The 22729-nt window shown below is 32.7% G+C and overlaps 1 protein-coding gene across 8 annotated transcripts in view; it reads right to left on the reverse strand.

The window, feature by feature from the left end:
- The window catches only part of USP15 (ubiquitin specific peptidase 15), a 133217-nt gene that overhangs the window by 36304 nt on the left and 74184 nt on the right, over nucleotides 1-22729 (reverse strand). For 6 of the 8 annotated variants that reach the window (XM_063074724.1, XM_063074725.1, XM_063074722.1 and 3 more), the window contains one exon: nucleotides 16631-16775. The exons of the other annotated variants lie outside the window; for them this stretch is intronic. In XM_063074724.1, coding sequence (XP_062930794.1) covers nucleotides 16631-16775 — 145 coding nt within the window. The remainder of the gene's footprint in view (nucleotides 1-16630; nucleotides 16776-22729) is intronic. 8 annotated transcript variants of the gene reach the window in all.

The raw sequence follows: 22729 nt of genomic DNA on the forward strand, positions 1-22729 counted from the left end.
TCATGAGTGCTGTATGAAATGTGGGAAGGAAAGTTATTATTTGATATAGGGTGACTGAGGAAGGACCTCACTGATAATAGAGACCTAACAGAAGTGAGAGAGCAAGTGTATAAATATTTGGAGGAAGAACATTACAGTTAAAGAAAATTGCAAGTTCAGAGACCCTGAGGCAGGAACATTCTTAGCATGTGAGAGGAAGCCAGTGAGGATGGAGTGAAATGAGCATAGCAGAAAAATGGTAGGAATTAAGATAGTAGGGGCTAGATCATAGGGTTCTTATACCCTGCTTTAAGTACTCTGGCTTTTGTTGAGTCAAATGAGAAGGCATTTAGTATTACAGAAAAAAAGTAACAAGAAATGCCTTAGGTTTGAAAAGGATCTCTCTGCCTGCTCTTTTAAGTACAGACTGTAGGGGTTAAAGGTAGAAGCAAAAAAACCCACATAGGAGATAATTACAATAAATCAGATGGTAGCTGGAAGCTTCAATGCTTTTGTAACATATTAAAATCCAAATTCTCCCTAAATGATCTAGCCTTTGCCTACTTCTTAAAACTCATTTTGCCCCACTCCCCCACTTCATACATTATTCCACAGGTTACTCTTGGTTTATAAAACTTGTCCATTTTAGGGGCTTTGCATCTAACTTCAACTCTCACCTGCCTAACTCATAGCTATTCTTTGGTCATGGCTCAAATGTTACTTCTAGTGAGTGTGACACCTAGTATGTATTAGGTGCTCTCTAGGCTCCTGTTATTTACTCATAGCACTATACTTCTCCTTTTCATGATGCTTATTGTAATTCACGATTGATTTAATGTTTATTTCCCCTATTAGACTGTAAAGTCCATGGAAACAGAAATTGTTTTGTACATCACGGTATATAACTGGTGGCTATCAGAGTGAAAAGCACTTAGTAGGTCCTTAATAAATATTTATTAAGTAACTGAATTAATGATTTCATAAGTATATCTTACTTGAAAAAAAGTTACCCAGCCTGACCACTTAAAATATTCTGAAGATAAAGCTCTGATAAAATTACTGGTTTGTGGAGATCAATTTTATCATCAAAGAAGAAAAAATATCCACCAGTGATATTCATAAGAATGAAAGAAATTCTAAAAGGAGTGCTTGAACGTTTTGAATACTCCTGTCATCAAATGAACAAGTGTATACATAACCTACCAGGGAAACTATTTTGAATGGTGCAACAATAATGCTACTTTATGGGAGCATTTTGTATTATGAGGACATTCATTTGGCATAAACATAAAAACATTTTTAATGGTTGTACACCAACGTAAGTAACTTAATGACACTGAATTGTACATTTAAAAACAGTTAAAATAATAAACTTTGGTATGTATATCCTGCCTCAAAACATATTTAAAACATTTCTTACATTTTCTCAGAATGTTCTGTATAATAACCCAGTTTTAACTTTTTAACTTATCTCAGTGACTGGCAACTCATTTAAACTTTCCTTACCTCAATTTCCTCATTAGTGAAATAGGGAGCTTAGCAATAACTTACGGACCTCTGTGAGGGGGAAATTAAGAAAATGAAAATATGAAAAACAACCTGTACTATGCAAAGAAGGGTACTGTTATTATCAGAGACTGCAGGTATAATACTGGGCTGTTAATGTTTTAATATGGGTTTAGATAAGAACTAGTAATTTATTTTAGATATTAATCAAACAATGGTTTCAGTTACCAACTCACTGACCCTCTCCCTGCCTAAAATAGTATAGTTTATAAATCACTGTAAAGATGTGATTTATAATATTTAGCAATTAGTTTCCAAATATATACTACTAAAAGAATACTGAACTGAAACATCCACTATTTTCAAAGTGACAATGACAAAGTTGATCACGTGTGGGCTGGCTGGTTAGCTCACTCGGTGAGAGTGTGGTGCTGATAACGGCAAGGTCAAGGATTTGGATCCCTGTACTGGCCAGCCACCAAAAGAACAAAACAAAAAAGGAAAAAAAAGTTGACCACGTGTAACAAGAATTATCATAAACTATTTCTATGTGGGTACTTCATAAAGTTCATGGAAAAACAGAATTAAGATAATACGAATCTTTCCATGAACCTTTTGAAGTACCATGGTACTCACAAACTAAAATAGAAAGAAGATGATCTCAAGATCAGTGACATTAAAAAAAAAAAGAAAATCCAATAGATTATGCCTTTAACTAGAATTTAAATGACTAGAATTTAAATGTAAACATTTAAAAATAAATAGGCAAAAGATAATAAGACAAGTCCCTAAGAGGGATTTAGTGTGGCTTTCATCTTTTTAAGGATTTATTAGTCCAATCTCCTATATTTTCTAATGTCTATTTAATAATATCAATTCATAATGGAGTATATAAGCCTGGAACACTTTAGGATCTTCCATTCAAAAAAGTGTTAACCACAGCTGCAATAGCGGCCAATGTGAGCCAAGACCCACGGGGTACCAGGGCTCAGTCTTAGGCCCTGGAGGGAAGTGCCCAGGGTTCCTGCCACCGCTGAGGTGAGCCGAAACCCGTGCAGCATCAGGGCCCTGGAGGGAAGCGCCCACAGGCCCTGCAGGTGCTGATGTGAGCTGAGACCTGCACAGCTCTGGGGGCTCAGTCTAAGGCCCTGGAGGAAAGAGCCCATAGCCCCAGCAGGCATGGAGGTGAGCCAAGACCTGCATGGTACTGGGGGCTCAGTCCATGGCCACAGATTCCTGAAGAGGAGCCAAGGTGGTGTAATACAGCCACTGCCACACCTATTGTCACCTCAAGGACAGTTCACCAATACAGTAGCAACCAGGTCCACTTTACAGGCAACCTATTGCTCACTTGACTATGTTGATAATAAGAGTCCTCACCAATAAAGCCTGCAAACAGAGGAATAAATCTTTATACTCATAGCCAACCCCAGAGTAATAGAAGCAGCAAGTCCTCTACGAGATGACCAAACATCAACGAAAAAATACTAGAACTGTAAACAGGAAGATATGACACCACCAAAGGAATATAGTAATGCTCAAATTTCAGACCCCATAGAACAGTGAATCCTCGAAATGTCTGAAAAGGAATTCCAAGCAATGATCTTAAGAAAATGCAAAGAGATAGAAAACTCAATTAAAGAACACACAGAAACAGGAAAAAATACCCAGAACATGAAGAAGGAAATTTATGAAGCGATTACTACCTTAAAAAAGAGTGTAGCAGAACTCCTAGAAATGAAAGACTCACTCAGTGAAATAAAAAGCACAACAAAGGGCTTGAACAGTAGACTAGAGCAAGGAGAAGAAAGAATTTCAGATCTCGAAGATGGTTATTTTGAAATAACCCAGGCAGACAAAAAAAAGAAAAAGAGAATTAAAAATCCTGAAGAAAATCTAACAGAGACAGCAAACAACCTCAAGCACTCTAACATCCAAATTGTGGGTATTCCAGAAGGGGAGAGAGAAAAAGGTCTTGAAAACCTATTCAAGGAAATAATAATAGAAAACTTCTCAGGTGTAGGGAGAGATGAGGACCTTCAGATCCAGGAAGCTCAAAGGTCCCCAAACAGATTCAATCCAAAAAGATCCTCTCCAAGACACACAGTCAAATTTGCAAAGCTCAAAGACAAAGAGAGAATTCTAAAAGCAGCAAGACAAAAGCGTCAAGTCACCTATAAGGGAACTCCCATCAGACTAATAGCAGACTTCTCAACTGAAACCCTACAGGCCAGAAAAAAGTGGAATGATATATTTAAAATACTAAAAGAAAAAAATTGCCACCCAAGAATTCTTTACCCAGCAAGGCTCTCCTTCAGAAATGAGGGAGAAATAGTATATTTCCCAGACAAACAAAAATTGTGGGAGTTCACCACCACACGACCAGCCCTGCAAGAAATTGCCAAGGGTGTCATTCATCTGGAATCTGAATAACGGTGTCCACTATCACAAATACACAAAAAAGAGCAAAACAAAACACTGTTAAAAAAAAATGCCAGCGAGAAAGAGAAGCTAAATCATCCCACCTTAAATTCCCAACTAACATCGAAGAAGAGAAATAAAAGGGGAAATAATGATCAAAAGATATTTATACCATCTAAACAAGAAGCAATTAAATGACAAGAATTAAGCAACACTTTTCAATAACTACCCTAAATATGAATGGACTAAACTCCCCACTCAAAAGACAGAGACTGACTGACTGGATTAAAAAGCTAGACCCAAGTATATGCTGTATTCAAGAGACCCATCTCACCTGTAAAGACACACATAAACTAAAAGTGAAGGTATGGAAAAACATATACCATGCAGATGGAAACCAAAAATGAGCAGGAATAGTGATTCTTATATCAGATAAAATAGATTTTAAACCAAAATCATAAAAAGAGACAAAGGCCACTATCTAATGATGAAAGGATCTATCCAGCTAGAAGACATAACAATCATAAATATGTATGCATCCAATACTGGAGCACCCAGATATAGAAAGCAAACACTCTCAGACCTAAAGAAAGAAATAGGCCCTAATACGTTAATAGTGGGTGACCTGAACACCCCTCTCTCAATATGGGACAGATCTTCCAGGCAACAAATCAACAAAGAGACACAGGATTTAAATTACACCTTAGACCAACTGGATGTGGCAGATATATTCAGAACATTTCACCCAACAACTAAAGAATATACACTCTTCTCATCAGCACATGGAACATTCTCCAGGATGGACCACATATTAGGTCACAAATCTAGTCTCAGCAAATTTTAAAAAAGTGAAATCATTCCAAGTATCTTTTCAGACCACAGTGGACTAAAACTGGAAATTAATAACAAGCAAAACTCTGGAAACTATATAAATACATGGAAACTACTAAACAATAGGCTCCTGAATGACCTATGGGTCCAAGAAGAAATTAAACAGGAAATAAAAAATTTCTTGAAACTAATGAAAATTAGAAAAGATACATCATACCAAAACTTGTTGGATACTGCAAAAGCAGTACTAAGACGGAAGTTCATTACAATAAATGCTTACATCAACTTCAAATAAATGACCTAACACTACACCTCAAGGAACCAGAAAAACAACGATCCAATCTGAATGGTAGTAGATGGAAAGAAATAATAAAGATCAGAGCAGAACTAAATGAAATAGAGACCCCCAAAACAATAGAAAACATCAACCAAACAAAAAGTTGGTTTTTTGAGAAGATAAAACAGATAAACCATTAGCTAGGTTAACAAAAAAGAGAGAAGACCCAAAAAACAAAAATCAGAAATGAAAAGGGAGACATTATAACTGGTACCACAGAAATACAAAGAATCATTAGAGAGTATTATAAATAACTGTATGACAACAAATATGAAAACCTGGAAGATATGGATAAGTTTCAGGACAGATACAAACTACCCAGACTGAACCAAGAAGAGATAGAAAACCTGAACAGACCAATAACAAGCAATGAGATTGAAGTGGTAATCAGCAATCTTCCAACAAAGAAAAGCCCAGGTCTGGATGGCTTTAAAGAAGAATTAATACCAATTCTCCTCAAACTATTCCAAAAAATTGAAACAGAAGCCACTCTCTCAAACTCATTCTATGATACCAACATAACTCTAATACCAAGACAAGACAAAGACACAACAAAAAAAGAAAATTACAGGCCAATATCCTTGATGAACACAGATGCAAAAATGCTCAACAAAATATTAGCAATCAGAACACAGCAACACATTAAAAAATTTATACACCATGATCAAGTGGGATTCATCCCAGGGATGCAAGGATGGTTCAACATACGAAAGTCAACAAATGTGATACATCACATTAACAAACTCAAGGACAAAAACCATATGATTATCTCAATAGATGCTGAAAAAGTATTTGACAAAATTCAACATCCCTTCATGATAAAGACTCTCAACAAATTAGGTACAGAAGGAAAGAATCTCAAAACAATAAAAGCCATTTATGACAAGCCCACCGCCAGTATCATTCTGAATGGGGAAAAACTGAAGGTTTTTCCTTTAAGAGCAGGAACAAGACAAGGATGCCCAATCTCAACACTGTTTAACACAGTACTGGAAGCACTAGCCAGAGCAATCAGGCAAGAGAGCAAGAAATAAAGGGCATCCATATTGGAAAAGATGAAGTCAAACTGTCCCTGTTTGCAGATGACATGATACTATATATAGAAAAACTTAAAGACTATCAAAAAAACTCCTAAAGCTTGCTAATAATTTCAGAAACATTGCAGGATACAAAATAAATGGCCCCAAATCAGTTGTGTATTAGTCTGTTTTGTGTTGCTATAACAGAAATACCAGAGACTGGGTAATTTATAAAGAACAGAGGTTTATTTGGCTTACGATTCTGGGACAGCTGCATCTGGCACGGGCCTCAGGCTGCTTCTACTCATGGTGGAAAGTGGCAGGGAGCCAGCAGGTACAAGCAGATCACATGGCGAGAGGAAGCAAGAGAGAGAGAGAAGGTGCCAGGGTCTTTTTAAGCAGCAAGCTCTCACGGGAACTAATAGAGCGAGAAGTCACTCATTAATCTCCCCTACCCCAGGGAGAGTATTAATCCATTCATGAGGGATCCACCCCCATGACTCAATCAGTTTCCAACACTGCCACATTGGAGATAAAATTTCCACATGAGTTTTGGAGGGGACAACATATCCAAACTCCATCAAGTTGCATTTGTGTTCTCCAGTAATGAGCTAACAGAAAGAGAAATCAAGAAAGTAAGCCCATTTACAACAGTCAGGAAAAAAATAAAATACCTAGGAATCAATTAACCAAGGAGGTGAAAGATCTCTACAATGAGAACTACAAACCACGACTGAAAGAAATTAAAGATGACACCAAAAGATGGAAAGACATTCCACGCTCTTGGATTGGAAGAATTAACACTGTGATAATGTCTATACTACCCAAAGTGATCTACAGATTCAATGCAATCCCAATCAAAATACCAGTGACATTCTTCACAGAAATGGAAAAAAGAATCTCAACATTCATATGGAACAAATGACCCCGAAGAGCCAAAGCAATCCTGAGCCAAAAAAAAAAAAAAAAAAAAATAAAGCCAGATGCATAACACTACCTGACTTCAAATTATACTACAATGGTATAGTAACCAAAACAGCACGGTACTGGAATAAAAATAGACACTCAGACCACAGAGTAGAATAGAGAATCCAGGAATCACCCATCAGGCTTACAGCCATCTGATACTGGACAAAGGAAACAAAAACCTACATTGGGTAAAAGACTATCTCTTCAATAAGTGGTCCTGGGAAAATTGTATATCCAGATGCAGAAGAATGAAACTAGACATGCATCTCTCACCATGTGCTAAAATCAACTCAAAAAGGATTAAAGACTTAAGTATAAGACCTGAAACTGTAAAATTACTAAGGGAAAATATAGGTGAAACACTTCAGGAACTAGATCTGGGCACAGACTTTATGAACATGAGCCCAAAAGCACAGGCAACAAAAGAAAAAATAAACAAATGGGACTATATCAAACTAAAACCTTCTGCACAGTGAAGGAAACAATCAACAAAGTGAAATGACAACCTACAGAGTGGGAGAAAATTTTTGCTAACTACGCCTCTGACAAGGGATTAATATCCATAACACATAAGGAACTCAAGCAATTACATAGTAAAAAACCCAAATAACCTAATTAAAAAATGGGCAAAGAAGCTGAATAGACATTTTTCAAAGGAAGACATACAAACGGCCAACAGGTACATGAAAAAATGCTTAACATCACCAGTCATCAGGAAAATCCAAATTAAAACCACACTGAGATATGACCTAACCCCAGTTAGAGTGGCTATAATAAAAAAGAGAATAACAAATGCTGACGAGGGTGTGGAGAAAACGGAATGCTCCTACTCTGTTGGTGGGGCTGTAAATTAGTACAACCACTATGGAAAACAGTATGCAGGTTTCTCAAACAACTACAGATAGATCTTCAATGATTCAGTAATTCCAGTTCTGGGTATATACCCAAAGGGATGGAAATCATCATGTTGAAGGGATACCTGCACTCCCATGCTCATTGCAGCTCTGTTTACAATAGCCAAGATGTCCATCGATGGGCGATTGGATAAGGAAGAAGTGGTATATCATTTCAGAGTGACAGAAGAGGCATCTGCTCTATGATTGTTTTGGGGGACCTGATCATGCCTCTCAGCATTGGACAGATCACTTGGGCAGTAAATCAACAGAGTAACCATTATTCTTTCAGAGGGAGAGAAGTCTAGGGTAATTAGAAGGGGGAGGAGGGAGGGAGGGAAAAGGGATGGGGAGGGGTTGGACAAGGGCATAAAGAATAATTATGATTTGTAACAATACATATGCTAGTAATATTGATTTGATCAACATATCTCAATGTTGAACCCCAAAATATGCATATTTGATCAACATATCTCAATGTTGAACCCCAAAAGTATGTATAATCAATTTTGATTTAATAAAAAAAAAAAAAAAAAACTTGAATTTCAGAGTCAAAGAGACTGAGTGACCTGAATAGTTTGCATAACCTATATCCTCTTTAAACTGGGTTACATAATATTAAGAAATTCAAATTCAAATTAGATCACTGATGTAGGCATTTTACTATTCATAATGCTTTTCTATTTAATAATAATATTTAATCATAAACTTGATGAGCATTATTATAAGTTTTCTTTTGCAGAGACTGAAGTATTTTGGCCAGTTGCTCAGAATAGAAAGAGCAAACCCTAAACCTCAATTACATTGTTCTTTCAATTAACCATGGGCTCCCGGCCCCCTCAAGGTGTGTCAGGTCCCTGTGTGTCTCATTCCACACTGAGCTGACCTCTTCCTGAATTACACCACCCTTCCTGAATTACAAAATTTTGATTTTTTTAAATTTCTCTCATCACTAGGTTTTTGAGAATGACAACTATGTTATGACTTAATCACAGTTTAAAATAAAATCATTATACAGGTGATACCCAGATTTATATTTTGGTGTAGACTTTTTCTACCTATATTTTTATATTCAACTATGTATTTAACTTCTCTACCTAGATATATGAAAAACAACATCAAAATTAACACATCATAATTAAATCATAAGCTGCCTGTTGTTGGTTCTTTCTCACTGTTCTTAATATTACAAAACGGAACATATGTCAATCTGTCTCTTGTCCTCTCTCTCACCTGCTGTATGTAACCTATGAACAATCCTGTGAATTTTACCTTTTTATGACCTCTCTACCCACTTCTTTTCATTTTAACTTTGTATCACTTCTCATGTGGACTGCTGAAATTGCCTCTCTACTAGACAAGGGATATTGTTGTTTATTTAATGACTGAATCACCTCTTCCATTATACCCTCTACTCTTTTGTACACTACTGAGTGCATGCAGTTTTTAATGCACCATGGAACTTATGTTTGTCTTACGTCCTTTAACAAATAGATTTGTTTATTCAACAATTATTGAAACATTGAAACAAAACAATACCTATGCCTTCACAGAGTTTATATGCTAATTGGTCCAATTAGATTTTTGGTGTATTTTCACTATGCAATGGTATCTGTCATAAAACAATAGAAGTTAATGTTAGAGAAACGACCTTCATTTTCAACAAATTATTTGTAGAATAAAATTTCTATCAATAAAGCTAAAAAAAAAAAAAGGAAAATGTGGTATATATACACCATGGAATTCTACTCTGCCATGAAAAAGAATGAAATTCTCCCATTTGCAACAACATGAATGAGCTTGGAGAAACTTATGTTGAGTGAAATAAGCAAAGCACAGAGGGATAAATACCATATGTACTCACTCATAAGTGTGAGCTAAGAGAGAAAGAAGGAAGGAAAGAAAGACCACCATGGTGTGATGGACTTGCAGAGGGAGAGAACATACATAGGGATACAAAGCGGAGTAGGGGAAAGGGGGATGGGTAGGGAGGTCGGGGATAATTGGGTGGAGGACACAAAGTATAACTGCAATTTGTGGTAATGGGCATGCTGCCAGTATGGATCTGGCCATCACATCTTGGGCATGAGTGGTGACAATCAGCTTTGTATCTCATGAGTATTCATAACCAATAAAATACCAAATCAAATCAAATAAAAATTTCATTCACTATGTTTCATCTTGGCACAGATATTCAGAACATGTCTGAAGCCCTCAACACTTTCACTAAAATTTTCATAGTTTTATAATGTAAAGATTATCTTAAAAGTGATCAAAAGGTTTAACAAAATGAAGTATGAAAATGTGATCTTCACGAAGTAAAATGTTAAGATCTTTGTCTGTTATGCAGATCAGAACCAGGCATGAAGAGATGGGTACAAAAAAAAGTTAAATGATGTTAGCATACACTTAGTAAAGGAGAAAAACAGATCTTAGAAAAGACTTTGACATCAAGAAAACGAGCTGTTTGATTTTAATAGAAGTAAATTTAAAACCAGTTTTTCTTTCTTTTTTTTTTTTTGAGGGTGGGGTGGGTGGAAATGTATTGTTCCTATTACAGACAACAGATGGACATTTCTTTTGTTTTCCCTTCAATTATAAATAAAGATCCTAGGAATAAATTATTAAAATCAATACAAGATACTTTAGTCTAACTATATTAATAACTGTTATGTGATTACTGTAATATTACCTAATAAGTATGTTATTAAATTGTTGTTGGTCTTTTATAGCTAGAGTAATGTAAAACCATTGTGTATTTTAGAATCAGGTGTAATTATTTACAATTCTTTAAAACAACCTCTCCTCTGTGATCTATACTCATGTCATTTTCCAATTATGGAATAAGGGACAGATAAATCATTTAAAAGTCTATATTAATTCAGAAATAGAAGCATTAATCCTAGAGAAATTTGGTTACTAACTGAGAAGCATGTGAAGAACAGATAAATCAAATCCCCACCTCTGAGATTAAGGCATGTTTTCATGACAAGAAATCACTTAGCCAAGTTACACAAGTGCAAAGCATTTAGAGATACCATTTCTTCCCCAGCTGTGATTTCTAAGTTCTTACAGAATTACACTTTAAATACTCTTGCCTAAAATTCTTACAGAACTATACTACATACACTCTTTCTTAACAGTCTCCCTGAGAATGCAGGTTCTCCGTTACCACCCCTCTCTCTTTCTGAAAGGAAGTGATATTTCTTCCTTACTGTAGTCCAAACAAAGAGAAAAGTAAAAACATTGGTATCTATGTTAAGAAAAGTAAATGGTTCTAATGCAAATAGGGTTGTTTCCATTTTTTTTTTTTTTGCTTTTATCAAAATAGAAAGCAGACCTGAGCTGTCATTTGATAGATGATTAAACAGATTTTTGATGATAGTTTGCTATGAAATTTTTGACACGTAATGTGGAAAGTACTCCACTGTAATGTGGAAATAATTAAGCTTAATATCCTGGATTAGAATAGAAACCTGCCCTAAAAAGAAGTAGTTTTAGTTAAATTTAGTTAAACTTTTAGTTAGCCACATCCTCAGTTTATTTTCTTTAAGATCCTACACTATTTTTTAAAATCATGTCATGTGTCATGGGTGAGATCACTATCTGCATATAAATATATGGTTGGTAATTTGAATAAAATTATGATGCTTCATGTTAAACGAGACTTCTGAGAATCTGTGTTCCAATAAAGGTAAAATGAAGGCCTCAAGGTGAGAGCAGAATAGCATTCATCATATTCAAAGCTGTAAAGTAATATAACAGAAATAACATCTTCAGTAATGACTTTTTCACTGTTTTGCAATGTAATGAGGATTTAGTTTCTTAAAAGAATGTTATTTCTGTGTAGTATTACTCATTCTCTTAAATTAAGTCTTTAAAAAACTTTAAACTTTTTGTTTAACATTCTTCTGAATTTACTGAATACATTTTTTTCTAATTCAACAGATCACAGGAAAAAAGTCGACTTTAAAAGTCCTTGGAATCCCAACTCATTTTATATTTTATGACAAGAATAATGAACAAGTCCTTGATTAGTATTAGTTTTTTTCAATGACCTCCTAGAATCTATTTAAAGAGCCCTATTACATCCAAGAAAGAGTTTGGAAACAACCATCTTACACCATGCTGCTTTCCACTGGAAAAGACCACATCATTCCCCTGCTTCAAATTCTTCTGAAGACTTGCTTCTTCTAGGAAGCCAATCATGAGGCTCCTAGGTAGGCTTTGACAATGAAAAAGACAAGGACTGGAGTGCTCTTAAATTTACTGAACTAATGCTTATTAAAATTACCTCTCCAATAATGCAAATGAAAAAAACTGGACATTCTCCAGATGGAGTAATAGATTTAGGGCACTAGAAAACTATTTTGTCATATTATTTGTACCACTGGGACATGGCAGTGTATGGTTATAATCATAACTACTAAGTAGGATGAGGCCAGGCATAATATAAACTCAAGAATTTTAAGTTTTAGAGTGCCCTGCAGATTGAATAACCATAAACAGTTCTGTGTTGTTATATCTATTGCCTATCAGTTTGACTAGGGAGAGCTAAAATGGCATAGTTCAGAAACGGAACAGATGATAAATACTACTATTGCAATTGCACTAAGCGAAAACGAAAAATACATTCAATTCTTTCTGCTTTGTCCACTAGGTCCAGTCAAAGAAAAATAAGACTTACAGGGAAGGAGAACAAATTCAGGGGCTACAGAAGACAGAATCTTTCCAGTGTCACTCTGCTTAATGCTTTAAATTAAAAAAAAAAAAAAAAGACAAAATAATGTCAACCTAATACCTATTCAGCATTCATGATGTGCCAGTCACTATTCTAAGAGCTTTATATTTATCAACTCACTTAACCTCTACAAACTCCTATGGGTACTATTATTTTCTTGTCATCTGACGAGAAAAATGAGTTGTGGATATAACTTGTCTGGGGTAACACAATTAATAAGGAGGAGAGTCATATTTTTAGTCCAGGTAGTGTAATTCCATAGACTGTGCTCTTAACTTATACTGTTAGTTTTTTACGTGATGGTTTTTTTTTAAAGCCAGACTTAGTTTACTTAGTTTTCAAACTGTTCCTCAGAGTCCTGAGATTTCATAAGAATGCTTCTGGGGGCATTAAGGAAAGCAGATGGAGTTCTGGGGACTCCACTTGATCAAAACAATTTTACTACTTTTATATAAATATTGGGGATATGATTAAACTTTCCATAATAATAGTTAAAGAAAGGTTTGATGCTAAAAAGCAAAAAGTTTGAAAATCACAATACCTAGACTATAATCTTCATAAGATGAGGATACGTGTCAAAAAATGCCTCATATATATTTGGCATTCAATAAACATTGATTTTTTTTGGGGGGGGTGGTGGTACAGGGATTCGAACCTGTGACCCTGGTGTTGTCAGGCTGTGCTCTAACCAACTGAGAAAACTTCCAGCATCTCAACTTAATAAACTGAAACTATATGGCAGTGCTATATTCACCAGAAAAAGCTAATACTCATTCATGCCATTACATCAGAGAAAATCTTGAGTACCAATACAATTAAATTAAATAATAACAATAATAATGTTAAATCACACTCAGATTGGTACTGCTTAGTTTTTAATCATGGGTGGTCAAATTATTTCACTATCTCAAGGTTTCTGATGGGCGAAGCATAACCAACTCTCACATAAAAAAAAATAAGTATGCTTTTCACACTTTTTTTCCCTTAGATATATTAATAATTCTACCACCTGATGTACTAAAATGACCACTCATATTTTTTGGAATTATTAAATTTGAAAGTTTACATTAAAATTCAAATGATCAGTAGAAATGCTATTTCATAATCTTTTCTGAAGTCCACGAATTGTGTTCAATTTAAAAGAAATTACAAGGAAACTTAAAAAAAGCATAATTAAAGAGAAAGTATCTGAAAAAAATTCTTTAAAAAATCTATTAGTTATCTATTACCCTTTTTTCATCAGTATACCTATGAACTTACATGAGTGTTCATGAAACAGAGGAATAAAGGCTACTGCCACCATTTTGTATTCCCTCTTATGGTAAATTTTCAGCTTGAGAACTGACATCTAAATCAATTAAAAATCATAGAAGTTTTAATAATAGTTAACTAAAGTCCTATCTTTTTAAATTCTGGATTTGGATTAAAAGCCAAAAATAGCAAAAATACTCATTTCCCCCTTCTTTACCTTGTCTAATGAGTTTTATTTTAGAGAAAGCACAATTTCCAACTAAATTAAGATACAGACATGAAATAACATACACTGCTTAAAATACTCATTGCTGAGATTTTCATAAAAAATTTTCTTTATTATTACCATAAAATTATAAACTATCACCCTCATGGCCATGTCTCAGTTGAAATGGAATATGTGATGAAGAGATATACTAAACAGAGGATCAGCAATAGATCTACCTACTTACTGTAATAAAATATCTTGGAATAGAAGCAGAAATAAAGTTTCTGACACCTTAAACATAACATACAAGAAAGCTAAACAAATACCAAATCTAGCTCAACATAACTGGTTAGATTTAATTTAATACCCATTTTTGAAAAACTGTAGTTAACCACATAGAGAGATTACTAAACAAACTATATCAAAGGCACAGAAAATCGGAACATAATACTGCCTTATAAGGGATTTAGTCTGAATGCTGGCCAGAGCCCCCTAAATAATTAGCATTAACATTAACTCCTGTTCTCTTCTGACAGACTGAAATTTTTAATGCCGAGCTATTAAAATATTTTCTTAATCTTTATGAAAAAGCACCAAGATTTTTTTTTTTAATACTAGAAAAAAACAAAAAATCTCTCAAGCTAATATCAGGCCTCACCAAAGTCATTTTGGCAGTGCAAAGATAAAGAGTTAATATAAAAATTAATATGACTTGATGATCCAAGAACAGGATTTTCTGGTATTAGTGTAACCACCATTTATATAAAACATTTTCCAGAGACGGTACTAAAGATAATTTTTAGTGAACAGGAAGGGTAGTCCAATAAATATCCAAACCAAATTACAATTTGTCTGTCCCATCCCTATCTGAAAGCTTAGTACACATATACTTTGTTATCTAAAGAATTATCAGGATAATAATACATTTTGGCTTTCTCTTCTTAGATGAGTTCCTTTTCTCCCCTACCAGAAAAATAAAGATTAAATTTTAAATTGTCTTATATGTTAGTGCTAGCATTCTAGAAAAACAATTTTGAATAAAGTAATTCACATTAAAGTATGAACTGCATTACCTAAAGAAGATTCATAGGAAGAATTTATTAACCTATATAGTATATCTCCTTGAGCTGATAGGCTATTTCCCAAATGGCTCAATACTAACCCAAGAAATCAGAAACTGACTAATTATGCCACCCCAACCCTCCAATTTCTTTCTTTTTTTTTTTTTTTTTGTCGTTTTTTCGTGACCGGCACTCAGCTAGTGAGTGCACCGGTCAGTCTTACATAGGATCCGAACCAGCGGCGGGAGCGTCGCCGCACTGCCAGCGCAGCACTCTACCAAGTGCGCCACGGGCTCGGCCCAAACCCTCCAATTTCTAAAAGGAACACTGCCAACTCCTGGCCTAGAGAGTTATAACATATAATTGCTAACTTTCCAAGAATACTATAAATAAAATGGTTAATTTAGGAGACAGCTGGATTAATGACCATATACAAAAAGATTTGCTTAGAATATTCGATGGTAAAGAGTTATCCTTTTCTCAGATAGAAAGCTATGTGTAATAATGTCCTTATCAATCCATACTCTACATTTAATCTATTTCACTGGAGGCTGCCTGTTAGGCATAGGAGATTCAATATTAAAATACCAATAGGGAACAAAAAATTACAGATTTAAAACTAAAAATTCAGAATGCACAAAAAAGACCAAAAGAAAAAAAAAAGGTTAAAATTCAAATATCAAATTCGTCTACCATTATTTTGGGCTTTTTTAAACATACAATTCTATCTGTAAAAGAGGAATGACATAACCAGCCCTAATTTTATGCATAATGAGTGATACTAAAAATATACATATGTCTCATTACTTCAGAATCAAAGACATAAATATTTAACATGCTAAGTTGGAAGAAGGTATAGACCAGAGCAGAAAGAATAAGGAAGCTCCACAGAGAGGAAAAGGGGGGTAAAAAGGGCAGTGATCTCTTATATCCCCAAATTAAAAGATGTTTTCAACAGAAAGTGATTTGTTAAAATATGTATACAAAAAAAGGTTCACAAAATTTTACCAGTTTTAAAATCTTAATTTCCAATTAAGGCTTAAAAAAAAAAAAGAAAAAAAAAAGGCAACAGATTCTACTGAATAAAGGAGAGATCTCACTAGCTTTTTTTCTTCTTAGAGAGCCTAAGTTTTCTGTTTAGAATTATATTCTTGCATGAAGTAATATTTAATCGTCTACAGCATGGTAATCAATCATGTCACCTAATTGAAGAATGTGATAATATTCTACTACCAGGAGTACAATGAAATGAGTTACACGTGTATAATGAAATCTTCCATGAAAATATAAATTCTCCAAACACATATAATACCCATGTTCTGAAATAAAAACCCGACTCTATTCTTATATTACTGATTTTCATGAAAAATGATTTCCGTGAAACATAAGTTTCATTTTGTTTGGAAAGACCTACCTGAATAGCTGAGTTCATGAAACACGTATTTCCCAAGTTACTTAGGCCACAGAGGCCTGGCTGTTCATTGTTTCTTCCAGGTTCTGAATAATCATAGCTCTTATAAGCAGTATATGATGGGAGACAATAATTTGAATTTTTCACACTGGAAGAAAAAAAAATTTTCATAATGCAGCCAATTATATTACAATAGAGTTATAATGAATGGAGTACTGTAAGCCTATTTATAAGATAGGTGGTCAATCATTAAATTTCTTTTATAAAGCACTCAACTTAGATACTTTTGAAGACATGACTTCAAACAAAATAATCTGCTTAGTTAAGATACTTTTTTATCCAATCAATAAAATCACTGCATCATATATCACAACAGTCAATACCAACCACTATTATATCTTTCTACCCGTGGTTAACTGGAGCAACTTCACAGCTTGCTCCCTTCTTCACTGCTCCAACAAATTTAACACATTCAGATTTTAAACACCACCCGCAGCAACAAATCATCTCATTTATGTCCCTTTTACATCCTGCTACTGTAATAGAGTGAGAACAGTAGAAACAGGAACAGTTGTGCTTTAGTTACAGGTGAGAGCAGAGATTTCCAAAGCCAATGTGACATCACTGTTCTGATGCACTGAAGATTCCATTTGCAGTTTCTATGCTAGATCAGCAAAATCTATTCAAATGCAGAAAGAAGGCTAGATGATAAGGAATGCAATAATGATTTCATGCAAGTACATCTCAGTATTATTTTTCTTTTCTTTTGTCGAGTTTCTTAGAATAATGCAGTTTAACTAGGAGGTAAATATAACCTCTGGATAATATATTATATGTATAATTATATATAAGTATAAAAAATATATTTGGTTTTTATAAAAATTAATATTAATTATACTATTATATATCATATATACTATATAATAGTATATCATATATACTATATAATAGTATATCATATATACTATATAATAGTATATCATATATACTATATAATAGTATATCATATATACTATATAATAGTATATCATATATACTATATAATAGTATATCATATATACTATATAATAGTATATCATATATACTATATAATAGTATATCATATATACTATATAATAGTATATCATATATACTATATAATAGTATATCATATATACTATATAATAGTATATCATATATACTATATAATAGTATATGTTATATATTATATAACATATAATATATAATAGTATAATAAACATTAATTTTTATAAAAACCAAATATATTTTTTATACTTATATATAATTATACATTTTTTTTTCTTAGCCTAAGTTTTCTGTTTAGAATTATATTTTTGCATGAAGTAATATTTAATCTTCTACAGTATGGTAATCAATCATGTCACCTAATTGAGGAATGTGAAAACCCTATAATCTTCTAAAATTTAGAGAACCAGGGTAATTTAAGAAAGAACCAAGAAGTCAATAAATAAGTTAAATGGTTCCTTTTATTTTTACATATAATAAAAAATAATTTTATAGAAAAGAATGGATTCGTAATTGATTTTCAATGTTATATAAAATATTTGATGAATACTTTGGATATAATTCATAAGCATACTTTCAATCATCGGTTTTTTTATTCATTAGAACAAACTTGAATGAGAATGTCATTTGCTAAAAGAGAACGATGATGTAAATAAAAGAACATAGCTTTACAAATAAACAGGATGAATCAGCAACCCTGACAATCTCAACTGGCTTCAATTTATTCTTGGTATTATTTTTTTAAAGTAGTTTTTTCTTATAATTTCAAATACTTCACTTTATTATTCTATATACTATGCTCTCACTTTATTATTTTAACAGTTTAAGTGGACTATACTACCGATACTACCGCCTTTTTTAACAAAGCCTTTAGTAAAATACACACACAAACGCACACACAAAACAGGTAAAACACATAAAACCACATCAACCTAAAATTACATACACAATGCTAGCCCATTAATATTTTTGCATGTCTAAAAAAACACTACCTTTCCCACAAACAAAAAAGATCAACTCCTGGACAGTCAAAAAACCATCCACCTTGAAATTAAACAAAAGTAGCAGGGCCCAAAGAAATGTAACCTTGATGAATTCAAATTCAGAATTACCAGACTTGTAGCTATTTACTTGTTTTAAACAAACAAAAAATAAAGCAAAAGACAAAATATAAATCATAAGGCTATTGCTCTCAAAAAAAAAAAGATGCTTGAATTCTGTCTTTTGCTTTATTTTTTGTTTTATATTCCTGATGACTAATGAAGTGCAAAACACCTATTAGCAACTCAATATATGTTCACTCATGATTGGGTTATTGAATCTAATTTTGGGTATACACAACATAAAACTGAAATATGAAAAAAAAATCCTGTTTTTCTTTTATTACTACAAGTAGTGTGAAAAATCAAGGTCTTCTGTATATTAAAAAATAGAAGGCCTGCATTTTCTACACATTCTATACATTACAGAGTAGAAAATATACATACATTCTGGCTGTAAAACTACAGTAAAATTTAAGTAGCCAGAAACCAAAGAGAAAGTATGCCAAAATGCATGCTCATGTCTGCACACATCCACAAATGAAAAGACAAAAATCACATTTACACGTTCATTCTTTAAGTTTATATTCAAATATCTGTGTCTCCCCATTTTTAACACAAATGGATGCTGGAAACTCTATTCTTCTTTGTGGCAACCTGATGAAATTTTGATGGAACAGAAATTTCTACTTACTGAGAAATGAAGAAAAAACTTACTTGTAAAACAGTTTTTTGGTTTTCTTTTTAAAAATCTGAATCCTGAATGGATATCTACTTTTTAGGTTAAATGACAGAGTAAATATAAACCTTGCCCAAAGAGTGCTCAAAGACAATAATGAAAACCAATAGATCTTAAAATACTTAATATTATCTTGCTTGGTCATCTATATAATCCATGTTACATGCATTGTAAATCAGGTATTAAAGCTTGTCATGGAAAATGCCCAAATCAACAGTTGTTTATACACTTCAACAAAGTACATGTAAACCTAGGCCCTAAAGATAGCCTATGATCTTTCATGACTACTGCTAATTTCTTCCTAAAGATCTTAAGCTAGTTGTCATTATTTAAGGCTATGCTGCTTTCCAAAAATAAATAAATTTACAATAATATTCATGGGAATTTTAATACTATACTAGGTTAATTCTTACAAATCTATGCTCTTTAAGGAAGATATATTAAAAATACATCTTTTTTGGTAAAATTGAACCTTTTCTATCTATAAAAATTGCAGATTGACTTTGCAATGAGCACTGACATTTGACATTATAGACATCATAAATATATAATTTAATCCTCATAAATATAATTATGCTCACTTTGCTGTTAATGAAATGATGCTTTCAGCCAAGTAATTAATCAAGAGCCAGATCAAGAGCCAGATCAAGAGCCAGATGGCTAGCTAGCTCTGGTGGTCTCCAAAATCCACACTTCCTGGTTACAGCATAATCTCATACAGAGAATCATATCCATTTCAAATAGAAGAGATTTAAAAGAATTAACAGGAAAATAGAAGTGTGCTCTGATGTGGAATGCCAAAGTTGAGACAATAAATACATTAAAAATATTTTTTAAAGGCAGTGTTAGTAATATATAAACATAGTAATATAAAATAAATATAGTAACATATAAATATAGCAGGGCTAACTATGACAAGAGAAAGAATTTGGCAGATACTAAAAATGTTCTTAAATTATAATTGAGGCAAAAACAAATACTCTATGGTCTAATAGGTAAAACTGCGACGTAGGGTAAAGAAAGTATATTCCAGCAAATTCTTCATAATATTAGTTTTTAATTAAAAACTTTATTAAACTTAATTCAAATGATTCCAGGTACACTTTATTACCTTTATAACAACATTCTTATTTCTGGAAATAAAAATTTTATATCTCAGTAATATATCAGTGTAGAATTGTTCAAGTCTTGAATTTGTAAAAACAATTCATATAAACTTGTGTATCATAACTACTGATCTTAATATATAGATTATAATTGTAGAATATTTACTCATACATGAAATTTCAAAAATGTAATTAATCTAGAAAAGTCACTGCCTATTTTACATACTTTTAATTAAAGATACTTTGCTATTTCCATCTGAAGTTAAGCTGCTACATATTTCCAGGAATAGAAATTCATAAAATAAACTTTATGTAAAATAATTGTTTAAATAAATATACTATTAATTCAAGTTTTTTAAAGGTAAAAACAAACAAAAAAAACCTTTCTATTTTATGAATGTTTAAGCTCTGTTCTTTACTAAGAAAGGTAATACATACATAAAATTTATTTTTATGCTCGAAATGATCATGGCAGGGTGCTATCTCAATAGCTATTTGCTGCTAACGTAAAAGAACTATTTTAGTGTCTAAATTAGACAAATATAAATAGCTAAACATATAATCTGGTCATAGTAGAATTATTAAACATCTTCTAAAATTAAAAAAAAAGACTTCAATTCCTCTCAACAGTTTCTGCATTCAGAGGTTTTAAGATTAAATCTAACTGGCATGTTTTTACTATGAGAAGGGAAATAAAAGACAAAAACAAATACACCAGACCACATATATTAACATGGTGACTCTGGTCAAAATACAGTCTATATATAATGTTAAAAATCTCTCCAAAGAATGTCTTTAAATATATGTTATACCTGTAAATGAATTTTTTTATAGTAAACATGGGAGCCACCTGCAACTGGTAGAAACACAGGTAATATTTTATCTTCTACAAAAAAATTACTTTTGATAAATTTAATTAAAAGATAATCTTATAAAATAAAAACCAAATTAGAGGGAGATATTTCTTTCACTTTTTGCCTGTGGATATACATTTTTAAATAGAAGAGAACACACTATACTGTAATTTTGGATTTTCATAGTGTCTTTGATATTTCACTATTACACTACAATGATTAATGTTATTACACATAGTGCACGTTTCTTTATGAATTACTAAAATAAGAGTGTGAATGTTTTAAATCTTCTTGATTCATACTGGCAAACTTGTTTTTGTACTTATACTCTGACTACTTAAAGAGAATCCTTTTATAAGAACAGATATCATTTAATTTTGCCCAGTGTGACTGAGATGGGGGGAAGTGAGTGGAGTTTTTTATGGTTTTAATTTACATATCTAATTAGTGGTGAATTTGAACACTTAAAATGTTTATCCTTTACTTAATTCCTTTATTTTTTATTGTTCAGTTGTGTCATTTGCCCATTTTTCTAGTTGTCTTAGAAAATTTCTCACCGAGTTTTATGAGCTTAATACGTTAAGAACATCCTTTATTACTTGCAGCAAGTTATGCTTTTTCCCCATTTATTTGCCTTTTTTAATATGCCTGACAATTACCTTCGATTTAAAGTTCTAAAGAGAAATTTTCAAGGGTGATCCAAATTTCTCAAGTTATTTCCTGAATAATCTACCCTTTCACCAACAGTCTAGAATGTTTTCTGATCACATAAAATCCTTTTATATACAAAGGTCTGTCCCTGGGTTGTCTGACTGATTCCACTGATCTATAGGTGTATATCTAGGTCAGTATTATACTGTCTAAATTTTTGTATCTTTGTAATAGATTGTGATATTTAATAGGACTAATACTTCCTCATTATATTTTTTCTCTAAAATTATTTTAGCTACTGTCATCTATTTATAATCCAGATGTATATTAGAATCATTTTGTCGAGTTCCTCCCCAAAATATGACTTTTAAGGGAAAATTAATTAAGCTTACAAATTCAATTATTGGTATTATTTTAAAGATTATTTCACAAATAGCTTTAGTCTTTTTAATTTATTCATTGGGATAATCAGATGCCATTTATGAACTGGACAGTTAATGCAAATATTTAACTATCCAAACTGTTAACCTAATACATAAATCACAATTACATATTCAAGAAATAAAAGGATAATCATCTCTGGATCAAAGTTCTTCCCATAATTTGATTAGGCTAATTACAAGTAATAAAGGCTTTCTTTTTACCTTTTTCAGTACAATAAATGTGTCAATTTTCAAGGTAGTACA

Source organism: Cynocephalus volans, chromosome 12, assembly GCF_027409185.1.
Source record: "Cynocephalus volans isolate mCynVol1 chromosome 12, mCynVol1.pri, whole genome shotgun sequence".
In the NCBI taxonomy this organism is placed as follows: Eukaryota; Metazoa; Chordata; class Mammalia; order Dermoptera; family Cynocephalidae; genus Cynocephalus; species Cynocephalus volans.